Raw genomic sequence first — 22,170 nt, 5'->3', positions numbered from 1 at the left:
CCAGTATTAATGGTGGAGGAAGAACCTGGGAAACCCCGGAAAGAACCACCGACCCACGAGAAGCTACTGGCAAGGTTTCTCACATACCCACATTGGCCGAACCCGATTTCCCTCTTTTATATAATGTATTTATTTGTATGATACTAAAAGATACATAGTAAATCGGATTTTCCGGATTACTGGTTCAAGAAGGTCATGCAGTGGGTCTTCATGTTGACATTTAGAAATCACATTTTCATATTCATTTCGAGTTGAAATGTGGGATATTTTTTTACGCTTTATGGAAATAACTTTCTTTAATTAAAGCACGATCACTCTTTCTTGATACAAAATGGATTTCTGAACAAAAATATCGTGATTCAATGTTTACAGAAATGACGTATCATTGCGCAGAATTACCTGATGCGCAGAATTAGCCGACGTGGTGGTAACTTCACATTTTGAAATAAATCTGTTTATTTTTTTGTGTTACTCCTTGATATCTCTGCTGCAGAGAAAAATCCTGCAGAGTTCTCAACTGCATGATCTTTACAGAGTCAACATTTTGTGTGTCCAGCCACAGTATAAAAATGTGAAACCATTTTCAAATGGTCAAATAAAATGAATTTTGATAAAATGATAGTGACCACAATAACTTATGCTCAGATTTGCATGCCTTTGAATTTTTTCTTTGTACCTCCCTTGTTTGATCTGATACAAAAGAAATATTCAACGTGATAAAACAACACAGGTCTCTTTTAATTGATTTTTTAATGCAACAAGCACTTCCCCAAGTTGTTGATCAAAACAAAGCTGGCATGTAATTAGGCTCTCACAGAAGTATGTACTCACGGGCTTCGATGTGACGGTCGATTGACTCTTTTTATGTTTTCATAGAACAGAATATGTTGCAATTATACTGTTTACACTGAAGCAGAATTAAAGGATTAGAACGTGACTTTCACATAGCAAGACATTTAATTGGTGTTTATTTCATTCTCTGTTGTCACCTGTTAGCATTTACCAAAGTTTTCAGTGATCGCTATTTCACCAGACAGTTTATTTACAGTGTATTGGCAACTATTTATCATAAAAAACTTACATAACATATGATATCTTATTTAGAACTTGCAAAATTCTAACTTTACAGGCATTAATCACTATTTTTGATGATAAAATGAGCAATGTATCAAGGTTTAATTTACCAATTCTTATCGTAAATTTTTGTTGAGCTATGCTGGACACTGCATTATAAGCGGGATCGCGAGGTATCTGGGCATGAGTTATCGAGGGAGTGGTGTATCTCAGAAGAACAAATGTGTTTTGTGGTACATGCAAGTGTACATATGGTATTAGATTGGTCAAGAAGATGGAGAAATAAGAAATAGATGACGATACAAAAACAAAATGGAGCTAATCACATCCAATTTATACGGCAATGATTTAAAGTAAACTGCTATGAGAGAGAATAAAGAGCATTTCCAGCCATTATTGATTATGCAAAACTGGATTATTCGTGATCTAGTTGGTACCCTAACTTGCAGCAGATACTTGCAGCAAATGGAAATGACAATACAATTTACATTAGTGATGGAGGAATTGATATCCATTCAATATAATAGACAAAATTATTGTTACTGGAAATTGCGTGGAGAGTGTAGGCTTAAATATATATTCTCATTTTACGGGCCTTAAATTGAGTGCATGACTGAAGGGCACACTAATTTACATAAATCTAGTGTTTCTAGTGTCATTAATATTGCTTATTTCAGAGAATGGTTACTGCTCAACCACAGTACAGTTGCTTTGTTCAACAGTTTTGTTGTGCATTGTAATGTCTGCAGATGCATTCAGCAGGGCATCGTAGAAAGTTGTTGTTGTAGGGTTTAACGCCATTTTTCAGCACACGATAGGCTATACATGGTGGCCAGTATTAATGGTGGAGGAAGAACCCAGGAAATGCCCGTAAAGAACCACTGAATCCAAGACTCGAACCTATGCAGACAGAGGTGCGATGACAGTGATCCGTAACAGAGAGTGCTTTAGACCACTCGGGGCCCCTTATCGTAGAAAGAGAGAAGCAGAAACCACCAGTAACCACACGGTTTCCACTTGGAATGGAACTATTCTAGACAGAATAACGGAAGAGACATGATCTTCATAATATATTAGTATGACACTAATCATCTGACGTTTAGTTTGGTTTGTTTTTAGATTTTTTAAAATGTACCTTTAACAATTTTTCAGTCATATCACTATGATGTCTGTAGTGTGGCAGTTTATAGTGATGTCTCAGCACTGGGACATCATGCCGTGTAATTTTTACATAATTCAGCTGCTTATGGAGGGAAACACTGAGACTCATTCTTTTAGACAAACTTGTTTGATTGAAATTTGTACACGTTTGATATTTGGATTTAGATTAACGGTGAAATGGACTTTGAAATGTCCAGAATGTACAAATTTAGACTTAGAATTCAGAGCACAGGGATATCTATAAGAGTTAATAATGATACAATTTTACTAGAGAAAACAAAAAAGAAACATTTGCCTTAATCCGTGGTTTTACATTCATCTCTGAATTTATAATTTTTATTTGTTAGGCAAATGAAGTGTCTGCAATGAAAATAAGCTTACCATTTGATCATTTTTAGTTTGTTCAGTGCAGAGTAAACTTATAAACTTTAATTTTAGAATAATTTTTCTGTTTCCTACTGTTGTATTTAAAATTCTGCATTCACCATTGTCAATAAAGCTTGCAGCAGAAGATGAATGTTTTTAAAAATCATTTAAACTACGTTACGTCTAGCACCAAGGCATCATGCCACAGACATGTCCCACCCAGTCACATTATCCTGACACCAGATAAGCCAGTCCTAACACTAACCTCTTAATACTGAACACCTAGCAAAGCAGCTGTTAATACCATTTTTATAAGTCTTTGGTATGACTTAGCCAGGGTTCAAACCCACGACCTTCCGCATCCAAGGCAGATGCTCTAACCACTTAGACCACTGGAGCAGTTTTTTAGATATGCCGTTTGGTACATATACTAAATGCATTAAATTAAATGCATAATCTTTTTGTTCCCAGCAACTTCATTTTGCTAAATACTTTCTACTGTTACAAGATTTTTACCATATTTTTGAATATAATATAAAAACTTTTAATAATAATAATGATAATAATAATAATAATAATAATGACAATAATAATAAATAATAATAATCATCATTATCATCATCATCATCATCAATAACAACTCCATCAGTTTTCTTAAACTAAAGGAAAGCATATGTGTTATTCATTTGCCTGTATTATAAATCGGTGATTAAACAAGAACGATGCAATTTCATTCTTCTGAATCATTTCATGAACTTCTTAATATTAGACATGCTATACCCATCCCTGTTGTTATTGCTAGAAGTTCCGGTCCTTACTGGTACACTGCTACTACTAATTATGAGAGAGACCTGTCCTTTGATTCCTGCTTTTTATAAATGATTTAAACAAAACGAAAGCCTCCAAGATCGCACAATATGGAAATCGGCTTGCGGCGCCTAAGGCCCTCAGTACTGAAAATGTTAACTGTAATTATTTCCCTTATTGACAGACTGTAAGCTGGGTCATTCAAAACATAACTGTCACAACAGCCTGATTTTCAAACAGGCTCCAATCCCAATTTGAAAACTGTGCTCATTGATCTGGAAAATTGTACAGATAATACTAATACATACACTGCAGCTGATCATACAGCGCTGGAAACAACAGTTCCTAAAGAAGATAATGGTAAAGTATAATATCATTGTGGTGACTCAAATCATGACTGAGTTGCATTTTGGCTCTTTTTGGGACTGCATTGTTAATTGAAACATGACTGCAATGCAAAATTTATGAATTTCATAACATAGTGATATAAATATAATATTTCATAAAATGGCATAACACTTCATTGGCAGCATTACATAGCAAGCTCTATGGCAATGTAAAATAATACATATAAAGTGTGGCGAATGACAGCTTTTAAGTGTTAACTAGTGTCAGGGCTTACTCTAGGCGTTGACTTGGGGATAATAGAATTTGACTTTGACTGTGAAGAATTGATGCCTAACCTCCTTTATTTGCCAAATTAACCCAATTGATATTCTGCCCAAAATATTAAATCAAGCATGATTTTAGTTATGAAACTTTTGGTTTTTTCGTATGATGCAGCAGAGCCTTACTATAAAATAAACTTTTGTAATCTGATCACCTCAAATATGTACAAAGCTATTACCTCTACGCATAGCAGTGTGAATTTTTATGTAGAGTCATCAAAAATAGCAATCTATCTATCTATGTTGTTGTTGTTGTAGGGTTTAATGCCATTTTTCAGCACAAGATAGGCTATGCATGGTGGCCAGTATAACTGGTGGAGGAAGAACCCTGAAAAACCATGGGAAGAACCACCGAACCACGAGAAGCTACTGGCAGGCTTTCTCATGTACCAATGTTAGCTGAGCCTGAGACTCGAACTCATGCAGATAGAGGTGAAATGGCAGTGATCCATAATGACGAGCGCTTTAGACCCTCAGGGCCCCCTATCTATCTATCTATCTTGTGTAGATTAACAAGTTTTACAAATAAATATAATCGAATGAACAATTTACTTGTCCAGTATCATACCTGAAAATATGACGAGATGATATGCTATGCCTTTAACAAGTATATTCACCTATATTCAGGAAGAGATGCCTATTTCACATTACTGTATAATGTCATTAATAAAATGCTACAGTAACTACAGTCTTTACAGATTGAATATTGTTAATATTTTTATAACACGTAGATCTACATCCAAAGTTTATGATGCCAGGTGGAGAATCCTCTATGATTGGTGCAGTAGGAAACACGCTGATCCTATCCACCCTTCTGTAACTTCCATTGATGATTTCCTTTTGTTCCTCTTTGAGACCAAAAGATGTTCAGTATCCACTATCAAATGCCATCAAACTGCCATCTCCAACACACTTAAATTCTCGCAAGACACAGACATCAGTTCAGATCTGCATCTTGTCGACTTGTACAGTTTTTGGAGCTTCAGAGACCTGTCTCTCACTCCTTTGTGCCCAGATGGAATCTTTCATGTGTTCTTTGGTCATTAACCAAAGCACCTTATAAACCATTGAGTGAAGCTTCTTTTTTGGATCTCACACTCAAAACTGTGTCCCTTCTCACATTGCCTCAGTGAGACAAAGAAGTGAAATTCATGCCTTGTCAATGAATCTGGCTATCTTATGTTTAATGGGAACTATGACTCTGTTTCCCTACTCTGCCAACCTGGTTTCTTGCAAAATGACAGTTACCTTCAATAGCCCCCATACCCATAGAGATTCCCAGTCTCAGTAAAATATGTGTTGGGGATGATCAAGTTAGACTTTTATGCCCCATGTATGCTCTTCACGTCTGTCATGTCTCCAAAGCAAAAAGAAAGTGTTACGGAAACGTCTCTTTCTCCCTATTAAGGGCTCCGTTAACATTTCAGCTGACAGTACCTCCTGGTGGATTGACATGACAGTCAAATGAGCCTATGAGTCTCTTACTGACTGAGACCTCAGGTTTATGAAACTTAAAGCCTATGAGGTTCATTGCTACCTCATAGGCCTACTTTAATCATTCCTCTCTCTATGATGTTATGAAAGCATTTTTTTGGCACAGCCATAATACCTTTTCTTCCTTTTATCCTTTTACTTCTACTCATTAGCCAACAGAGCACAGGCATATTTTCTCTGGTTCCCAATGTTATGGTATAGAGTTTCGTTTAGAGAGAAGTGGACCGCTCCCTATACGATAAGTACATTTAATATCAGTTTTTGGTCTGTTTGACATCAGCCTACCAAGCTTAATGACACATTCAGCTGAGCGATTGTGTCAGGATAAGTAATTGCTGCTATCAAGATGTATTTTTTTTTTGGGGGGGGGGTTAGAACTAATTGTATTTATGCAATACTTACCTGTCACTATTGCCAAATACCCTCCTCCCACCCTGCTCTGATATCTTGCATAATTGTCGCCTTTGAAAAGATGACATATAGGTACACCTACCTTCTGCACATGGCCTGCGACAAAGTGGTGTGCAAAAGGTCCAAGGGTCATATAGATTTTTTCTCCACTCTGGGAGGTTGTATTCACATCATATAGATGGTATATTTTCAGCATGAAAATAGATTAGCTAAGCAATAGTGACAGGTAAGTATTGCATAATTAAAATTAGTTTTACCCCCTGAAGAAACTAGATTCTGATGAAAACACATCTAGAAGCACATTTTGGGTATTAAAATAAACGTTTAAGGTATCTGCAAACATCTATAGCAGATCATTAATTTTGAAAGATACCAACTGCGTTTAACTTGTATTAGACATCAAGGTGAAAACAACAGGGTCTGTGTTGCACTTCATACACATGAAATCGAAATTGTAGCAAACTGGGAAACCATTTTAATCTCATCCCCATAAAAATGCATAAATAATTTGTAAAAATGCTATATTGCATATAACTTCAAACAGCAATGCAATACCTCTGCATTTGTCCGACTGCAGAATCTAACAACTATGTCCATTACACATGATAATTTATCTAATTTATTGAATACATAAATGCCAGACCATTCAATCCCATGTTTAGGTATATTACTTGACTAATTTAAACGATCATGTAAGATATAATTCCAACCATTCGTACTAATATTTACCGTCAACGAGAAGTACCGCAAAACATCTTGCTCGTCATGATACAGGTATACTGCACTTTCCAACCAGGCGTTATCTGTATTTCTCGGGTTGTCAGCATACCCCTGATGAATCTTAAATAAACAAGATCCTGTTTTTAAAAAGGCAGAAAAAAAATATGAAATAGACTAAATATTATATACAGATCTGTTGTTAAGACATATTTGCTAACTAGGTTTTGATATACAGAGACAAATGCTCTAAAGCAGAATCAGATTGGATTCTTCATAATCCAAATAAAGAGGGTCAAGGTAGAACCTTTAGTTACAAAACCTTAACCTAAGAACCTATAATTATTCGATTTATGTCAAAGTTGAAGAAAGGGTTAAAGTCATTTGAGTAAGAAACCTTGACACAAATAAGATAAATATCTTTCACACAAATAAGACAATGTCTGTAATTACGACCAGAATATTGCTGATTAAAGCTACAACATAAATGAAGGTTTCCAAGCATACTTAAGCCCACAGTCTACAGGTAAACCTGTGAAAAATTAGTGTTATGTTGAGCCAATGACTTGGTACCTTGGCTGAGCAACCAATGGTAGAATTTAAGCACAACTAAATCACTACTGAGTTGAATTAAGGTGGCCCACCAGGATGGGATGTTGGCTGACACTGTCAGAAAAGAAGAGACCCAAGTGCATATCACATATATCACATTCACTTGCAAAAGCAAGAGCAGTTGATGAGGTGATCTAGGTTAATAAAGCACTTTCTGAAAATTCTTCTTTGAAGTCTGTTCATTGAATAATTATGAAAATGGTTTCTTTGGTGTTGCTATATTTGCATTTCTTATTTTATATTTGGTGGCAGGCACCACTTTCTGTAACATTGAAATGACTATTTATTATGCTACTTTTTGCACAATATGGTCAGATATGGTCCAACATTTTAAGTGTTAGCAGCCATTATATGCCACATATATTAACTTGAAAGATATTCATGCTAGAAAGCTTTCTGTTAAACTTGGTCAAACTTCTGAATGGCTAAAATATGATTTTGAAAGCAAATCAGCATCATCTGTACAAAATTCAATAAGTTATGTGCTAATATTCTGTGGAACTAAGTAAACTGGCTTTAACATGCACTGAAGGAAGGTACATGCTGGATAATTGATGCATGCAGGATGTCAGGCCAAGACAAAATCTAAAATATTATTGTGATAATATTGCGCACTCTTAACTATGATTCAAGTTTAAGACAACAGCGCTACATTTGACCCAGTACTTTTACAATTCTACTGTTGCTCTTAACAAAAAAGTATTTTTCATAAATTACTAGATGAAAACTATGAAATGATATTTATACATAACATAATCAGCACTGAGTAAAACATTTAATGTTTATGCTGATGACCTGCTAATAACGTAGTACTATAACGTATACAGTCTTACTAGTTCTCCATTCTGGAATATCTTCTTCATCTTCGTGTTAATGACCTGCCGTCTGTCTTCTCCTATAGCACTGAGAGCTTCCTCAGAGAACTCAATCTTCAGATTTTCCGTGGGAAGATGGCCTGGTGCCAGTATACCCTGTAAGAAAGTAATGAATTACAACTATATATTGGGGGCCCTGAGTGGCCGAGTGGTCTAAAGCGGTCACGATTATGGATCACTGCCATCTCACCTCTGTCTGCATGGATTCGAGTCTCGAGTTCGGCCAATGTGGGTATGTGAGAAAGCTTGCCGGTAGCTTCTCGTGGGTCGGTGGTTCTTTCCAGGGTTATCCCGGGTTCTTCCTCCACCATTAATACTGGCCGCCATGTATAGCCTATCTTTTGCTTAAAATTGGCGTTAAACCCTACAACAACAACAGCAACTAAATATTGAGCTACCCACCAAATAGACAGCATACCGATGTGTTCATATATTTCTTATGGGTTTTCAAATTGTATAGCTTGTTTATGCTTATGGCATTACAACAGCAATTCCAGTTTTATGTGACCTTTCAAGTGCCACAGAGAGAAAAATGGACAGCATGTCTAGGCATGGAAGACATAAGAACGGAAGTCCTGGTACATATATGACACATACATAACAGCATGTGTCGTGGATTGATTAATATAAATGCAACAATGCCTAATGCTTTCGACACTCATATAGATGCAACACATCCTTGCTGTTTTGATCCAAGATACTACAATGGATGCTCTCAGTCTTAATACTGGAGTAAGAATCACCAATACGTCACAACTTTACAGAAATTATCATAATCACACTATCTAGTAAATGGCACTGTCCTGAAGGCGGTTTTTCTGAACAAGTACTACAACAACCATTGAATGAAGCAATGAATTGCCAAAATATTGTACGCGTCACAGTAAATGTGAAGACCTCACTTTTATAACAATAACTAGTGCACTACAGGCTTAAGGGCCAAGGTTCTTTAGTGGTCTGAAGATGCTTATGTCTTAGAAGGAGTGCATTCTTTCCAGTAATGTCTTTCGATGATGATAGGATTCATTGTCTGGAATGAGTGTTCTCATTATTACAAGTTGTCTGCGAGGGCCCCGAGTGGCTGAGTGGTCTAAAGCGCTCACCATTATGGATCACTGCCATCTCACCTCTGTCTGCGTGAGTTCTAGTCTTGGATTCGGCTAATGTGGTTATGTGAGAAAGCTTGCCAGTAGCTTCTCATGGGTCGGTGGTTATTTCTGGGGTTTTCCTGGGTTCTTTCTCCACCATTTATACTTTCTGCCATGTATAGCCTTCTTGTGATGAAAAATAGTGTTAAACCCTCCAACAAAAACAAGTTGTCTGAGATGTTTTGGGAGATTTGTAATGCCATTGTCAACATTTATGCATGACATTTTGACATACCCCAGACAGGCACAATATCTTAGCAGGACAATGTCCTGATAGAATCAGCAATCCACACATACCCCTTGGTCTTCAGTTGTCATCTTTATCCATTAAGATTGATATCTCCTTGTCCTGATTGTAACCAAGCGAAATAACATGTTCCTAAAGCTTTATTTCACCAGGCCAGGTCCATATACCTGGGCAGTTAAAGCTCAACTGCAATATTGTTGATGCATACATCTTTCCCTCTTTACATTTACTTCACAAAAATCTTGCTGAAAACAATAAATGTCTTCTAATCTTGATTGTCTTCTAAAGTGTGAAAACTATAATTAATCACATATTGATTTCAGCAGCTGAAATTCGCAAAAAAATCTTTTCTTCTCCCAACTTACTGAAAGCACCACAGCTGGGAGTTTTTCTCCTAAACCCATGTTATAGCTCCAAGTCTGGCTCATATCAAACAATCCATCATAAACAAAATGGTTTCCAGTTAAGTGGTGCATAGCTTACTTGAGAAGGAAGGTCAAATAATTTATAAGCTCCCAATGATACCTATAGAGAATGATTACTTCCTTATAAGTTGCATGACCACGAACAGCTTTGTCTCTTCAACGAGAGGAAAAATGACTTTCATTACCATCATGGACTGCAATTCCATCATTTCTGAGAATATGTATCATCAAGGATGAAACAATATAGGATAGAACAAAGACCTCTTCCATGATTGTTTTGAATTTCTACTTGTCTAGACAGAAGGCCTTAGCACTTTTCCCAAACTGGAACCTATAAGTATTGTGTGGTTGAATAAGGCACATATTAATTGATTGTATAAAGCCTACATGACTAAGTTCTCTTACATGACTTGTGTTCTAGTCACTTAAGTTAGAGCAGGCAGAATTAGTGCAAAACATGACTTATCAGTAAATCCAAACTATCTGCAGTTCTGCTATGAAAGCTCGGTTTCTCTCACATGTTTTGTATGTTTAATTTGCATTGGTTTTTTTTGTTAGTTTTTTTCAATTTATTTTGTTTTGTTTTTATTATATGATAAATGGATATGGACACTTGACCTTGTCCAAAATCATGCTAATTTTCTATCTGATCTAAATCTTGATTTTGGTTTTGCAATCAAGATGTTTATCTCACTCTTAGTATAGAACTTTGGAAATACCCCATGAAATGCTGGGTCTACCTGTTATTTGCTACATTGTATATTATAATATTTGAAACAAACTTCTAATTATAACTAATAGTTTATCTGACAAACATCTGGAACCTTCCATAATGAATTTTTTCATCGGGTAATAGGTTTTACTTAGAAAATGTTAATTGTGACCTGAGGCCATGTATAAAACTATACAATCTTGTTTTTCTAGAACTTATGTATTCATACTTTATGATCTGAGCCAAATCAATTGTATTACTGTTGTGCCCAGCACTTCAACTGGACTTATTTTATTTAAATTATTAATTTAAGCGTTTCTTCTCTAAAAATACAAAGTGCTCAAAAATAACATTCTTGGAAACAGAGACTTGTATTATAGTAAAATTTCAAATAAAGACTTATTCCTGGACTGTATTAGTGTGATTTAACACAAGACTGTTGATACATCATCACGACGTGAGCCACCACAGGCACATCAACACTTCCATTGTTGGATTTAATTCAGATTCCCACTAAAGTTTATTCTGAGCATTAATCATTAGGACTTGTGTCTGTAATTCTGTATTTTCTTTTTACATTTTCACTTTGTATTCTAGGGAAATATATTATTTGTTGAAATTTACAAATGTTACGAGTCTATGCTCTTAAACTAAGTAGCAGAAAAGAATGAAAAATAACAAGCTTTGTACAATTTAAGAAATAAGCCAAGAATTACAGACACAAGTCCTAGTAATTTAAAAGTCCTGAATAAAATTCAGTAAAAGTCCAGAAAATATCCCCAGACTGAAGTCGATGATGTGTCTGTGATAGCTATTAAAGTGCTGATGTGTCAACAGTCTTTTGTTAAATCACATAAATATAATTCCAGATCCGAATATACTATAAATTCCAGTGACTGTCTTTATCCAAGAGTTTTATCAGAGTACATTTGTATTTCCAGAAAAAAATAATCACTTGAATTCAATAAACTGAAGCAAATAAAATTCAGCCCAACTGGTCACATCATAATACAACTTGAAACTGCGTGATGTTAAAGCACAAATGACAAAGTCCTCACAATCACAAGGTTATATAGTTCTCTCCTTGACCTCAGCTCACAACTAGCATTTTCTAAAAAAAATCATTACCTAATGGAAAATAGCCTTTTAGAATGATCCTGAAGTTTACAAAATCAAAACCGTAAGCTGTAAAATCCCCTTAGGAAAGTCCAAAACTTGCACACAAATAAGCATATTTACTTCTGCTATTAATAAAGATCCTGATATTAAGCCCATGCAAACAGAGAATAACTTAGCTATATATTAGTTGTCTACATAAAATGAAATTCATAAAAAGTCAATCAGGAACAGCAGAACTGAACTCAGTTTTGGATAAGGTCAAGTTCAGCATACAATGTTACATTACAATAGCATGTAATGAAATAAATTAAAAAAACAACAACAAACAAAAGAACAATTAAACTAAATATAAACAACACAACGCTTGCTGCTTCTCACTCTCTTCTAGTACTTATTTTCAGACCATAAGGTTGTAATACATGACATACCCTGACAGGCTCATGCTCAAGGGGAATCCATTCTATGTGTTGAAACCACTGATCTCTTTATATAATGAACCCCACAAGCATCAAAGCATGCTGAGCCAATTAGATAAAGGCATATATTGCTTGCTCTTACAGCATGAAAATTCCATGATGGATATGTTACCTTGAACATATTGGGTTATCCACTTTGACTACAATGGACTAACCCAAGACCAACTGGATTTCTTATTATATTGGCTCACTACATTATATCAGTCAACATTGGATTGTTGGACCAAACCAGTTGGGCTCTTCTGTCCTCATCTGTTCTTTTACAAAAGCACTTAGATTCCTTTTCCTCACTGTGTTAGCATTATGTTAATGTGCCATTAAAACCAACAAAACAAAGATCATTTGAAGAATAAAATAGACAAGAACAGCTTTTTTAGGCAGATATGTTTCTTCAATATTTACATAATCATAACATGGGTACACCCTTCCAAGCCATAGCTGCACTTACACGCCTGGAAGAGTGTGCACATCCCTCTGGAATGAACTAATAGTTGGTAGGGTTAGAACTTACTCTTATTCGTGCAAAATTCACACTGGTACAGAATGGAGATGTAATCAAATTTATCTGTCCTTTATCAAAGAAACAAACTCTACTTTTTCCTGAATAAAGCAACACACACCCAGATATGTCATTATTCCATAATTTGTAGATTAGTACATCAAAGACTCTACAATTTTCATAATATCAATACTGAATAATGTAAATGTTTGCTGGCCTCCAAATTGCTCTGATAAGATATGTGATATGCATTGTGTGGTGTTAATTTGCTTATGACATGTTTTTTTTTTGTTCAAGTGCCAGCTGCATTGCAATTTGAATAAAGAAACTAAAGGGCATTCAAAAATTCAAACATTTCATGTGTTTCATATTGATGGACCTATAGATAACGTTTCTACTTATTGAAATGATGATGTAAGTATACTTTTATCATAATATTATCAGGAAACTGCATACTAAGAGTTCATTTAAAATAATATTGAATTCATACTTGCTCATAGGAGTAAAGAATGAACATCCCCAACTTACAAGTCAACTTATACAACAAAAATGTATTTAAAGTAAACGGATAATAACAATAAAGGAAAAATATCCCATTTCCTGGAAATGAACTGTACTCTCTCGCAATGCAGGCAGTTGAATTGCCAAATGATTTGGCATACACAAAAATCCACATACAGTCTTCTTACAAGAAAGTTTGATTTTAAGCGTTTTCTGCTCCAATGTAGCTAATATTACACGACACAAAGAGGACTTGCTAATCCTGTGCTGTGAAGACAAATTAACAATATGTGGGGACAGCGATGTTTCACCTTAACTCTGGTCAGTTAACCGTGGCTAACAAGTATCCCATCATGGCGATCAAAAACTAATACATCAGTATATAGACCAAAGAGAACAACATGTCTTGTTGGTAGAGAACTGGCCATATTCAACATCTGGATAGTACCCCTGCGTGAAAGCTGAAGAAAGACAACTTACAAAAGTTGGATCCGGCTAAACCTACATCCTGAGTGGCTGAAGTAAAGAAGAGCAATGAGAAGCTGGTATTTTTTGATTTGGTCCAATGCAACATACATGGAATCCTCCTATACTCCGAATAAAACCTTCATATAACCAAAACAATCTTCCAACTGCCAAACTGCAAAAAGACGCCTTGGATGCACCAAAATTCTGAGCACTAATATCTTATTAATCACATCAACATCTGGACATGAGAAAAAAAGGATGTCAGAGTGACGAAAGACATGAGAAGTGCAGAATTATGGACTGACTAGAGGTTCATAAGCCTCAAGCTCCATATCTGTTACCTGGAGTCTAGTAGAGGCTTACGGCTTAAAGTCCCCAACATGCTTAATGTTGTAAAATTGAAATGGGGGAATGTGAAACTGACATTTGTCGAACTGTACAGCTAACTGGATATAACTCTGAGAAAGTTGCAAAACACTCTATCCTTCAAAAACTACTGCATCCAAAAACCTCAGCCCCACTGGCTGTAAACATGAAGATTGGTTTGATGAGAACAAGTTTGTCATATAGAGACTACTGAATGATAAATATCGGCTACAGAAGGCCTGTTAAGAAGACAGCAACTTCAGCGATATCAAGAGGAATGTCCAATGCATGCTCAAAGATGTGCATGATTCGTGGCTGAGCAATACGGCAGATGGTATTAAGTCCATTGCAGACATGAGTGACATGAAGAACTTCCATACTGTGATTAAGACAATCTACAGGCCACCATCATCAGGAACATTTTCAATACTGAGTGCTGACAATGCCACGCTTCTTTCTGACAAAGAAAAGTATTTCAAAGATATGCCAAACATTTCCACAAAATCATCAATCAAAAGCCACTGAACCATCAACTGCTTTGAGTGGAAATCAAAGTGCCATTTGCTATTCTGATCCTCCAATCTAACTGAAACTGTGAAGCAGCCAATCAACCTATTGTCAAATCGGAAATCACCTGGAGTAGAAATCTACAAAGGTGAAGGCTCACACATGGCAAAGAATGGACTGAATTCTTCTAGTCAATGTGGACCTAGGCACCTATACCCCAGAAATACAACAATGCATCCAATGTCAACTATTAGAACTGGAGATGAAACTGACAATCCTGAGACAAAATTCAAGGCCTCTACTTGCTATCAACAGCCTGAAAAAATTTTGCCATTATTCTGCTGAATCATTTTGTGGTACACATCAATCTAAGGCTCCTGTCAGAGAGTCATTGTGACTTCGGGAGAGAATGAGGGAGTGTGCTGCTTGTCAACACCAGAAAAAACATCCAGGACTAGAAATCCATTATGTACATGGCAAAAGCCTGTGACACAGCCAGCCATGAAGGATGTAGGAAAATCATAACAAAATTTGTTTGCTCAAAGAAATTGGTTATGACGGTATGGCAATTCGACAATAGTATGTTCACTTGTTTTGAGAAAGGCTAGTCATCTGTACCATTCCCAGACATCAATGGAGTCAAGCTAGGCTGTATGTTGGACCCAAACATCTTCATTATGATGTTCACTGCCATGCTTACTAATGGCTTCCTTTTAATAACATTCGGATCGACATCAGATACCAGACTGATGGCACACCAGATACCAGACTGATGGCACACTCATAACTCTAACAAGCCTACCAACAAGGACATTACAGGAAGTGACTCTTCTTGACCTCCTATTTTCCCAATAATGTTTCTTAATGCCAAATCTGAATCTGACATGCAACACTAAAAGTATCAAGAAGACAGGTGATGCACCAACGTGCACCAGGAAAGCAATCACACTAAATGGCCAAACGCTCAGGGTATTGGACAAGTTCACTTATCTCGGCAGAGCACTGTCTTGTGCAGTCCACATCATTGATGAGATTAATGCTATAATTGTTAAAGCAAATGTGACCTTTGGCAGACTATGTGCAAATGTGTAGTATGGCAGAGGGACCAGTAACCGAAGAAAAACACTTTAGGTAAAAATGACTTTGCGTTGCTGACCCCGCTGTGTGTCTGCTAAAATCGGACAGTGTACAGATATCATGCCAAGATGCTTAATAGTTTTACTCATGGGTTGCCTCAGGGAGCTATTGAGGATAAGATGGCAGCCAGGGTAACAGACAGAGGTTCTCACAGAATTTGGCAATCCATGCATCCAAACTATGCTGAGGAAATCACAGTTGATATGAGCAGGCCACGTCATCAGGATGTCAGAAGAGAGACGATGAATAAGACATTATGCGTTGAGCTGAAGGAGGGAAAGCTATCTTAGAGGTGTTCGAAGAAATGCTTCAAATATTCCCTCAAGTGATCCTTGAAACACCTCAACATTGCCCCATAGTCTTGGGAAGGTTTCACAGAGGATGGCTTCACCTAGTGGACTATGATCCCTACTGAAGCTAGTCCTTGAATGGAGGAGAACTGCAGAAACACGAGGAATCAAAATCCCAGAACTGCAGCATACACTTTTTTGATCAAGCATACCCATGTAAGATCTCCTGTCAATTGTATCACAGACAGTTCAGAGCACAAATTGGTCTGGTGAGTCACTCAAATACTCATATAAACCAAACAAGTAAGTGACAAAGATATCATCAAACAGGACAAACAGCTAAAACAAATTTAATGATTTGAAGAATGATCAAATCAATGAAATGTTTCTTACATGTCAGGTTACTTTTACTGTTTAAATATTTAGCAGTTCTGTTTGAGGAATCTTGAAAATCCTCCTCGTAATCTGATGGAAGAGATTCACAAAATATATTAGCATGAAAAGTAAAACATAATCTCATCTATGCTCACAATTCATTTAACGTAATTAAAACTAATGCTGTGCCTTTTAAAAGTAGGGTATGGTAATGGATCAAATTGCAATACCTAATAGCATTATTACATTTACAACAGATTCAATAAAGATTCAATAAAGACAGTTACCTTTATAGGAAAGTATGGCCCTAGATCCCATTTAATTACCTAAAAGTATTATTGCATTCAAACAGTCTCAATATAAAGAGGTACCTCAGTCTCAATATAAAGAGGTACCTTTTAAAAGGAAGGTATGGTCCTGGATTCCATTTCATTATCTAATAGTACAATCACATTTGAAACAGATTCAACATAAGATGACCTCATATACAAGGTGGGTCACATTTATGGAATCCATGTACAACAGTATAGTGAATACAAGATGCGGACAATTTATTTGATGAATTTTATCACATTCAAACATTTTTAATTAATAAATCCTACATAAGATCTGATACTATTATCTGAAGTAATTCCAAGGACTGGAATCTAACTAAACTTTGCAAATTAGACCAAATGATAAAGAAGTATACAAAATAAGTAAACACCTAGAAAGGCCATTGCAGGTCTGAGAGGATGCATGACAGTGTTTGCATCTACAAGATATCACTGTAAAGAGGCCAACTGAGGCATTTGGCTCCTAATATTTACTTCACTTGAGATACTCACCTCAGGTAAAGCCCAAAGTCCAGTGTCCACACTTTTGACTGCCAAAAATTCAAATACTGGTTTGTCATCTTCCATCATCTTCTGACCAGTCTCATCATACCTCCATCTGTATAAATTAATATTAAATCAATGGTCTGCTTCTTATAAGAGCTGTTCCAGTTAAACATATATGTAACCCAGGGAAGACTGATTTATAAAAAAAAAGATATGCCAAGGTGTTCTGATTACTTAGAGTGATAAAATGAAATGATACGATGTTACAGTCTAATTCAAGGGTGATTACTTCAAATTAAAAGTGCCTTCCTAGGTTGCCACGTGGTTTTATTGAAACAGCGCTTATTAAAATTTGGAATAAACTTGTAGATGAACAAGTGACTTTTTATGTGAAAATTTAGCAATTATATATTTTGTTTAAGTTAAGGTTGACTTTTCAGGACCTACAGATTACTCCTCTCTAAAATGGTATGTGAGTGCAAAACTGCTGACCATGTTTAGTAATGAACTATTGTGTAATGCAAACAATTAAAAACCTGATTAAGGAATATATGTGGAGGCTCACCAACAAAGAAAATGTCAAAACAACGTAATACTAAATGAATTAATGTACACAAAATATTTAAATGTTATATAATGGTAAGTATGCAATCACAACACTGTTGTGTAAAAAAATGCTTATATTATACAGAAATTTTGAGATTATGATTGATTAATTAAATCCATCATTTATTTGGTAGGGATACATCTCGAAAACTCATAAAATGTTTGGAACTTTATTTCATACAGATGTTTGTGAAATCCACTCAGAAGAAGCATTACTATTTGAATACATTCTGGGCTTCAAAACTTACACAAGGAGTCTAATAGTATGAAGGATATGCACAATAATTATAATTTCATTACTAATGTAACTGAGATCATTCCTAGATAACCCTAGTGGACAATTCCATTATTTCTATAGCACCGTTTATCACTGAGATGCTGAACTGAGATGAACCCACTGGAGTAGCCATTTCATGTTGGCAATTGACCTGTTCTTTTCTTGACAAATAAGTAAACTTAAAAAAAAAGAAAGAAAAACAAAAGAAGAGAAAAAAATTATAACGGTTTGCTTTTACTGGTATGAAAATGGCTGCCATTCATTTACAAGTGGAAACAGCCCAGATTTCTATTGCATTTTGTATTTGTATGCAAAACGTTCGATTTGACTTGTCTTTTTATAAACACAGACATCATAAAGTTGATAAGTGACATTGCAAGAGTGACCTTAGATCGTGTACCAGGATTGATGCCCTAGCTTTTGTAATGGCAGTGTCAGCCTTATTTTTAGAGTTGACAAATCTTTTGATCAAATTTGACATGTTAATTGCTGCAGGACATTTCAATGTACATTTTACACATGTTCACTTGTGGTCACCATCTAATGTGATAACAGAAGCCCAAATCTCCTTCTCCTCATGCCTATAGGTTAATTTTCAGGATTGCTATTCAATCTGTGAGTTACCTTGTCACTTGGAAATCATTCTTTTATGAACCGACAAACTTTTAAAGATTCACAAATTTGTGAAAAATAACATAGTTATTGCAATGAGAAATCATTGGGATTTGAACTAATGACACTCAGTTGTGACATTTATTGTTATTGTTATTGTTATGGGGTTTAATGCTATTTTTCAGCACACAATAGGCTATGCATGGCGGCCAGTATTAATGGTGGAGGAAGAACCCGGAAAAATCCCGGAAAGAACTACCGACCCACGAGAAGCTACTGGCAAGCTTTTTCACATACCCACATTGGCCGAATACAAGACTCGAGGTGAAATGGCAGTGATCTGTAAAGGATAGCACTTTAGACCACTCGGCCACTCGGGGACCCTTGTGACATTTATAGGATACTGTTAATAATAATAGTGGAGACTATAATTTCAGTACATTTTTACGGTGATAAAACCCTTGTGTGTAGTGTACAATTGCATGATATGCTGGCCCTGTTCATGTGCCTAGTTATAGCTTAACAGCCTCACCCTGTAAACTGGATGGATACCATTTTTGGAGGTACACTATACAAAGGAGAAACATAAAAGACTGTCATTTTCTGTCTGGTGATAGAATAATACAAGAAGTCTAACAGTGGAGAGTTAAAATTGCCAAACACAAGATATGTATGTTTACAACCAGCTTATTCATTAGGCCAGGGCAAGTGTTCATCACCACATAAAGTGTTAACTAATGCATCCCTTACACAATTATTCGACCTGACTCAAATGACTGGTGATGAAATCAATTTCAGTTCTCCTAAGCATGTTACTTCAATTATTTATAATGGCTGAAAAACAAGAGAAAGTGGATTTTATGAATTTCATTGATCACCAACATAAACAAAATTGGTTCACTAATCATCAAATCAAATGACTAAGGGAAGCTAGAGTTTCAATCCTCTGTTTACTTGTACTTTTTAATCAGAATCTATAGGACAATCATATTTACCCAGTAGTGCATTTAATTAAGGTCACTATAATGAAGGATACCTGTACATTTGTTCAATATGGTCACTGTCCATTGGCAAATTAATTTAAAATCATGCAAAACGCTTTTATAAAGGTTTAAAATCTTGTACAGTTTGTCCTGTCAAAACACCTTATCAAGACATTTTCTCAAAGGAAAAGGATCGTGCAACCCATTTCACTAAATTTTTCTAGCAATTCTTGTCAAAACTACATGGTTTTTTTAAAAATCTTTTTTCAGGACGCTACTGAACATACATATTTTTTCTCTGAGGCAGAGGTGGAAGAGTAAAGGATTATTTTTTTTTAAAAAATAGTTCTAAAATTGCAAACTTTGAAATACTTTTATAAGAGAGGGGACTGGTGGACATTCTGAGTTCATCAAGAGAGTATACATTTTCTCTATTGCCGCCTTAAAGCTATACTCACTCATCTCCATGGTGGATCTGCATATGACCTTTATCCTCACACTCTGTCTATGCACGGGACGCCCACATTGAGATCAATTAATCCCGAATAATACATACCCAAAGGCATTGATGATGCACAATCATCATCTCTTAGACTGTCGTGGTAGAGTACATGGGGGCAAGCAGCAAGTAGATGGTTAGCTGTATATGCAGGATGCAGTTGTCTGATTGGTATAGACAGCTAGTCAAAATCAAGATCAGTCACATCGGTGTCTAGCATATGGACGGCAGTGTTCAAGCCAACATTGTTGGAGTAGTGATAAGGATAGGTGAATAAATGGATCTATGAATAAGATCTCCAGCAAAGGTAGCATTCCATAGCTTTACTTGATGAGGTATATGAGGATATACAACTGAGTGCCATTTGGTCATTGAATGATATGGACCTAGAGCCGGATGTCTGGACAGTACATTCAGCAGACGATATATGGCATACAAATGATGTACGGAAAGGCTCATTTATATCATTTATAAACACCCTGCACATGGATGTATGGCTACCATTTTGTTCAGACATGCGAGCAGACGTATGACCCATGGGCTGCCTAGAATTTGGTGGAAACACAACCAAGGTGTTGGAATGCTTGACAACTAATCAAGATGTAAGGATGGGGAAAATGGCTGAAACTAATTAATTGTGTCATCACATGCTGCACCAAATGATGCATGAGCAACTCCACAGATGGCAAAGAAAATGAACTACAAATGTTCTATGACATCGTAGCCATGTAGACAATGTGGTCAGAAAACACAGAAACTAAGTCCATGTAGGTTTTGAAAATCCATATAATTATGATTGAAATTCAAGAAATAAGATATACCATTTTGTAGAATAAGTCTTAAAACATCCAAAAATAACAAAATGTACAATGGATGAGATAAAATAAGCACTAATTTCCACTTCGAGAAGCAAAGTGCATGATACTGTCAGTTCACAATGACATCTAAAACTAGAGCCACCTGTTGGCGGCAATGGACGGTACTGAGCAATAGTTTTTGCCATTTGTATGGATTCAGGAGGTAGCAGGGCTTACATTCCTAATGTTAATGTGATCTAGCAACATATTTGGAGAAATATATATTTTACCTCGCAACGATTGTATTCATAGCATGGTTTGGCCCCCAACGACCAAGATTTCCTCGTCCCCGAAGCCCTGTACGACCCAGTGGATTCAGAGGGATTCCATTTTGTAGAAGATACTTTCCAGTGTATCTAACTCTGCTTGTATTTGTCATATAGTCAATACCATTGAACCTGATTATTTTACTTCTCTGGTCAACAAGCCTGCAAAAATGATATTCAGTTAAACATAAGCTAGCAAGTTGGTGGAAATGCATTGTCAAATATTGACAAAAGGTGACAAATCAGATTTGTTTTTTCCGCAGTCATCTATATTAGAATACCATGTATGGTCTCATACAACAAGATCTGAATAAATCAAGAGAACCCTTGATCAATCAGCATTACTAGAATGACTTGCTCAGTGTTCCAAAAAGCCATTTCTCAAAACCATGAAGAATTAAAATTTAGGATGCTTACATTTTGCCTCGAATGTTTAATGTTTTAATATTTTTCTTGTGCATGATAATTTTTATGCTTAGAACAAATTGTATATGTTTTTTTTATATATTTATTAAATACAAACATACTTATGATATTCTCTGACTATTAGACTAAGATGTCATAAAATATAATGTGAACTGTAGGTAAGTGCCGTGGGTTTTGCTTACGTTTTTAATCCATCTGAGCTGATGCAAAATGCAAGTAAATTCATTCTTCTGATTAGATTCAAACTATTTAGTCGATTTCACTGACATCTGCACATCAATATTTTATATGACACTGAATGAAACTTTCATCCCATTGACTTGGATTTTATTTGCACAGTGAAAAAGTAAAAAAGTAAACAGGTTTGG

The 22,170-nt window shown here is 35.9% G+C and overlaps 1 protein-coding gene across 2 annotated transcripts in view; it reads right to left on the bottom strand.

Moving 5' to 3' along the window:
* The window catches only part of LOC149791818 (ADP-ribose pyrophosphatase-like), a 43,783-nt gene that overhangs the window by 5,560 nt on the left and 16,053 nt on the right, over positions 1-22,170 (bottom strand). For both annotated transcript variants that reach the window (XM_089970333.1, XM_089970332.1), the window contains 4 exons: positions 21,341-21,538; positions 17,283-17,388; positions 8,144-8,281; positions 6,711-6,821 (listed from right to left, as the gene is read on the bottom strand). In XM_089970333.1, the coding sequence (XP_089826459.1) occupies positions 6,711-6,821; positions 8,144-8,281; positions 17,283-17,388; positions 21,341-21,538 (553 nt within the window). The remainder of the gene's footprint in view (positions 1-6,710; positions 6,822-8,143; positions 8,282-17,282; positions 17,389-21,340; positions 21,539-22,170) is intronic.

Source organism: Sinohyriopsis cumingii, chromosome 9, assembly GCF_028554795.1.
Source record: "Sinohyriopsis cumingii isolate HCF-2022 chromosome 9, ASM2855479v2, whole genome shotgun sequence".
Classification (NCBI taxonomy): domain Eukaryota; kingdom Metazoa; phylum Mollusca; class Bivalvia; order Unionida; family Unionidae; genus Sinohyriopsis; species Sinohyriopsis cumingii.
This window is presented reverse-complemented; position numbering and strand designations above follow the sequence as displayed.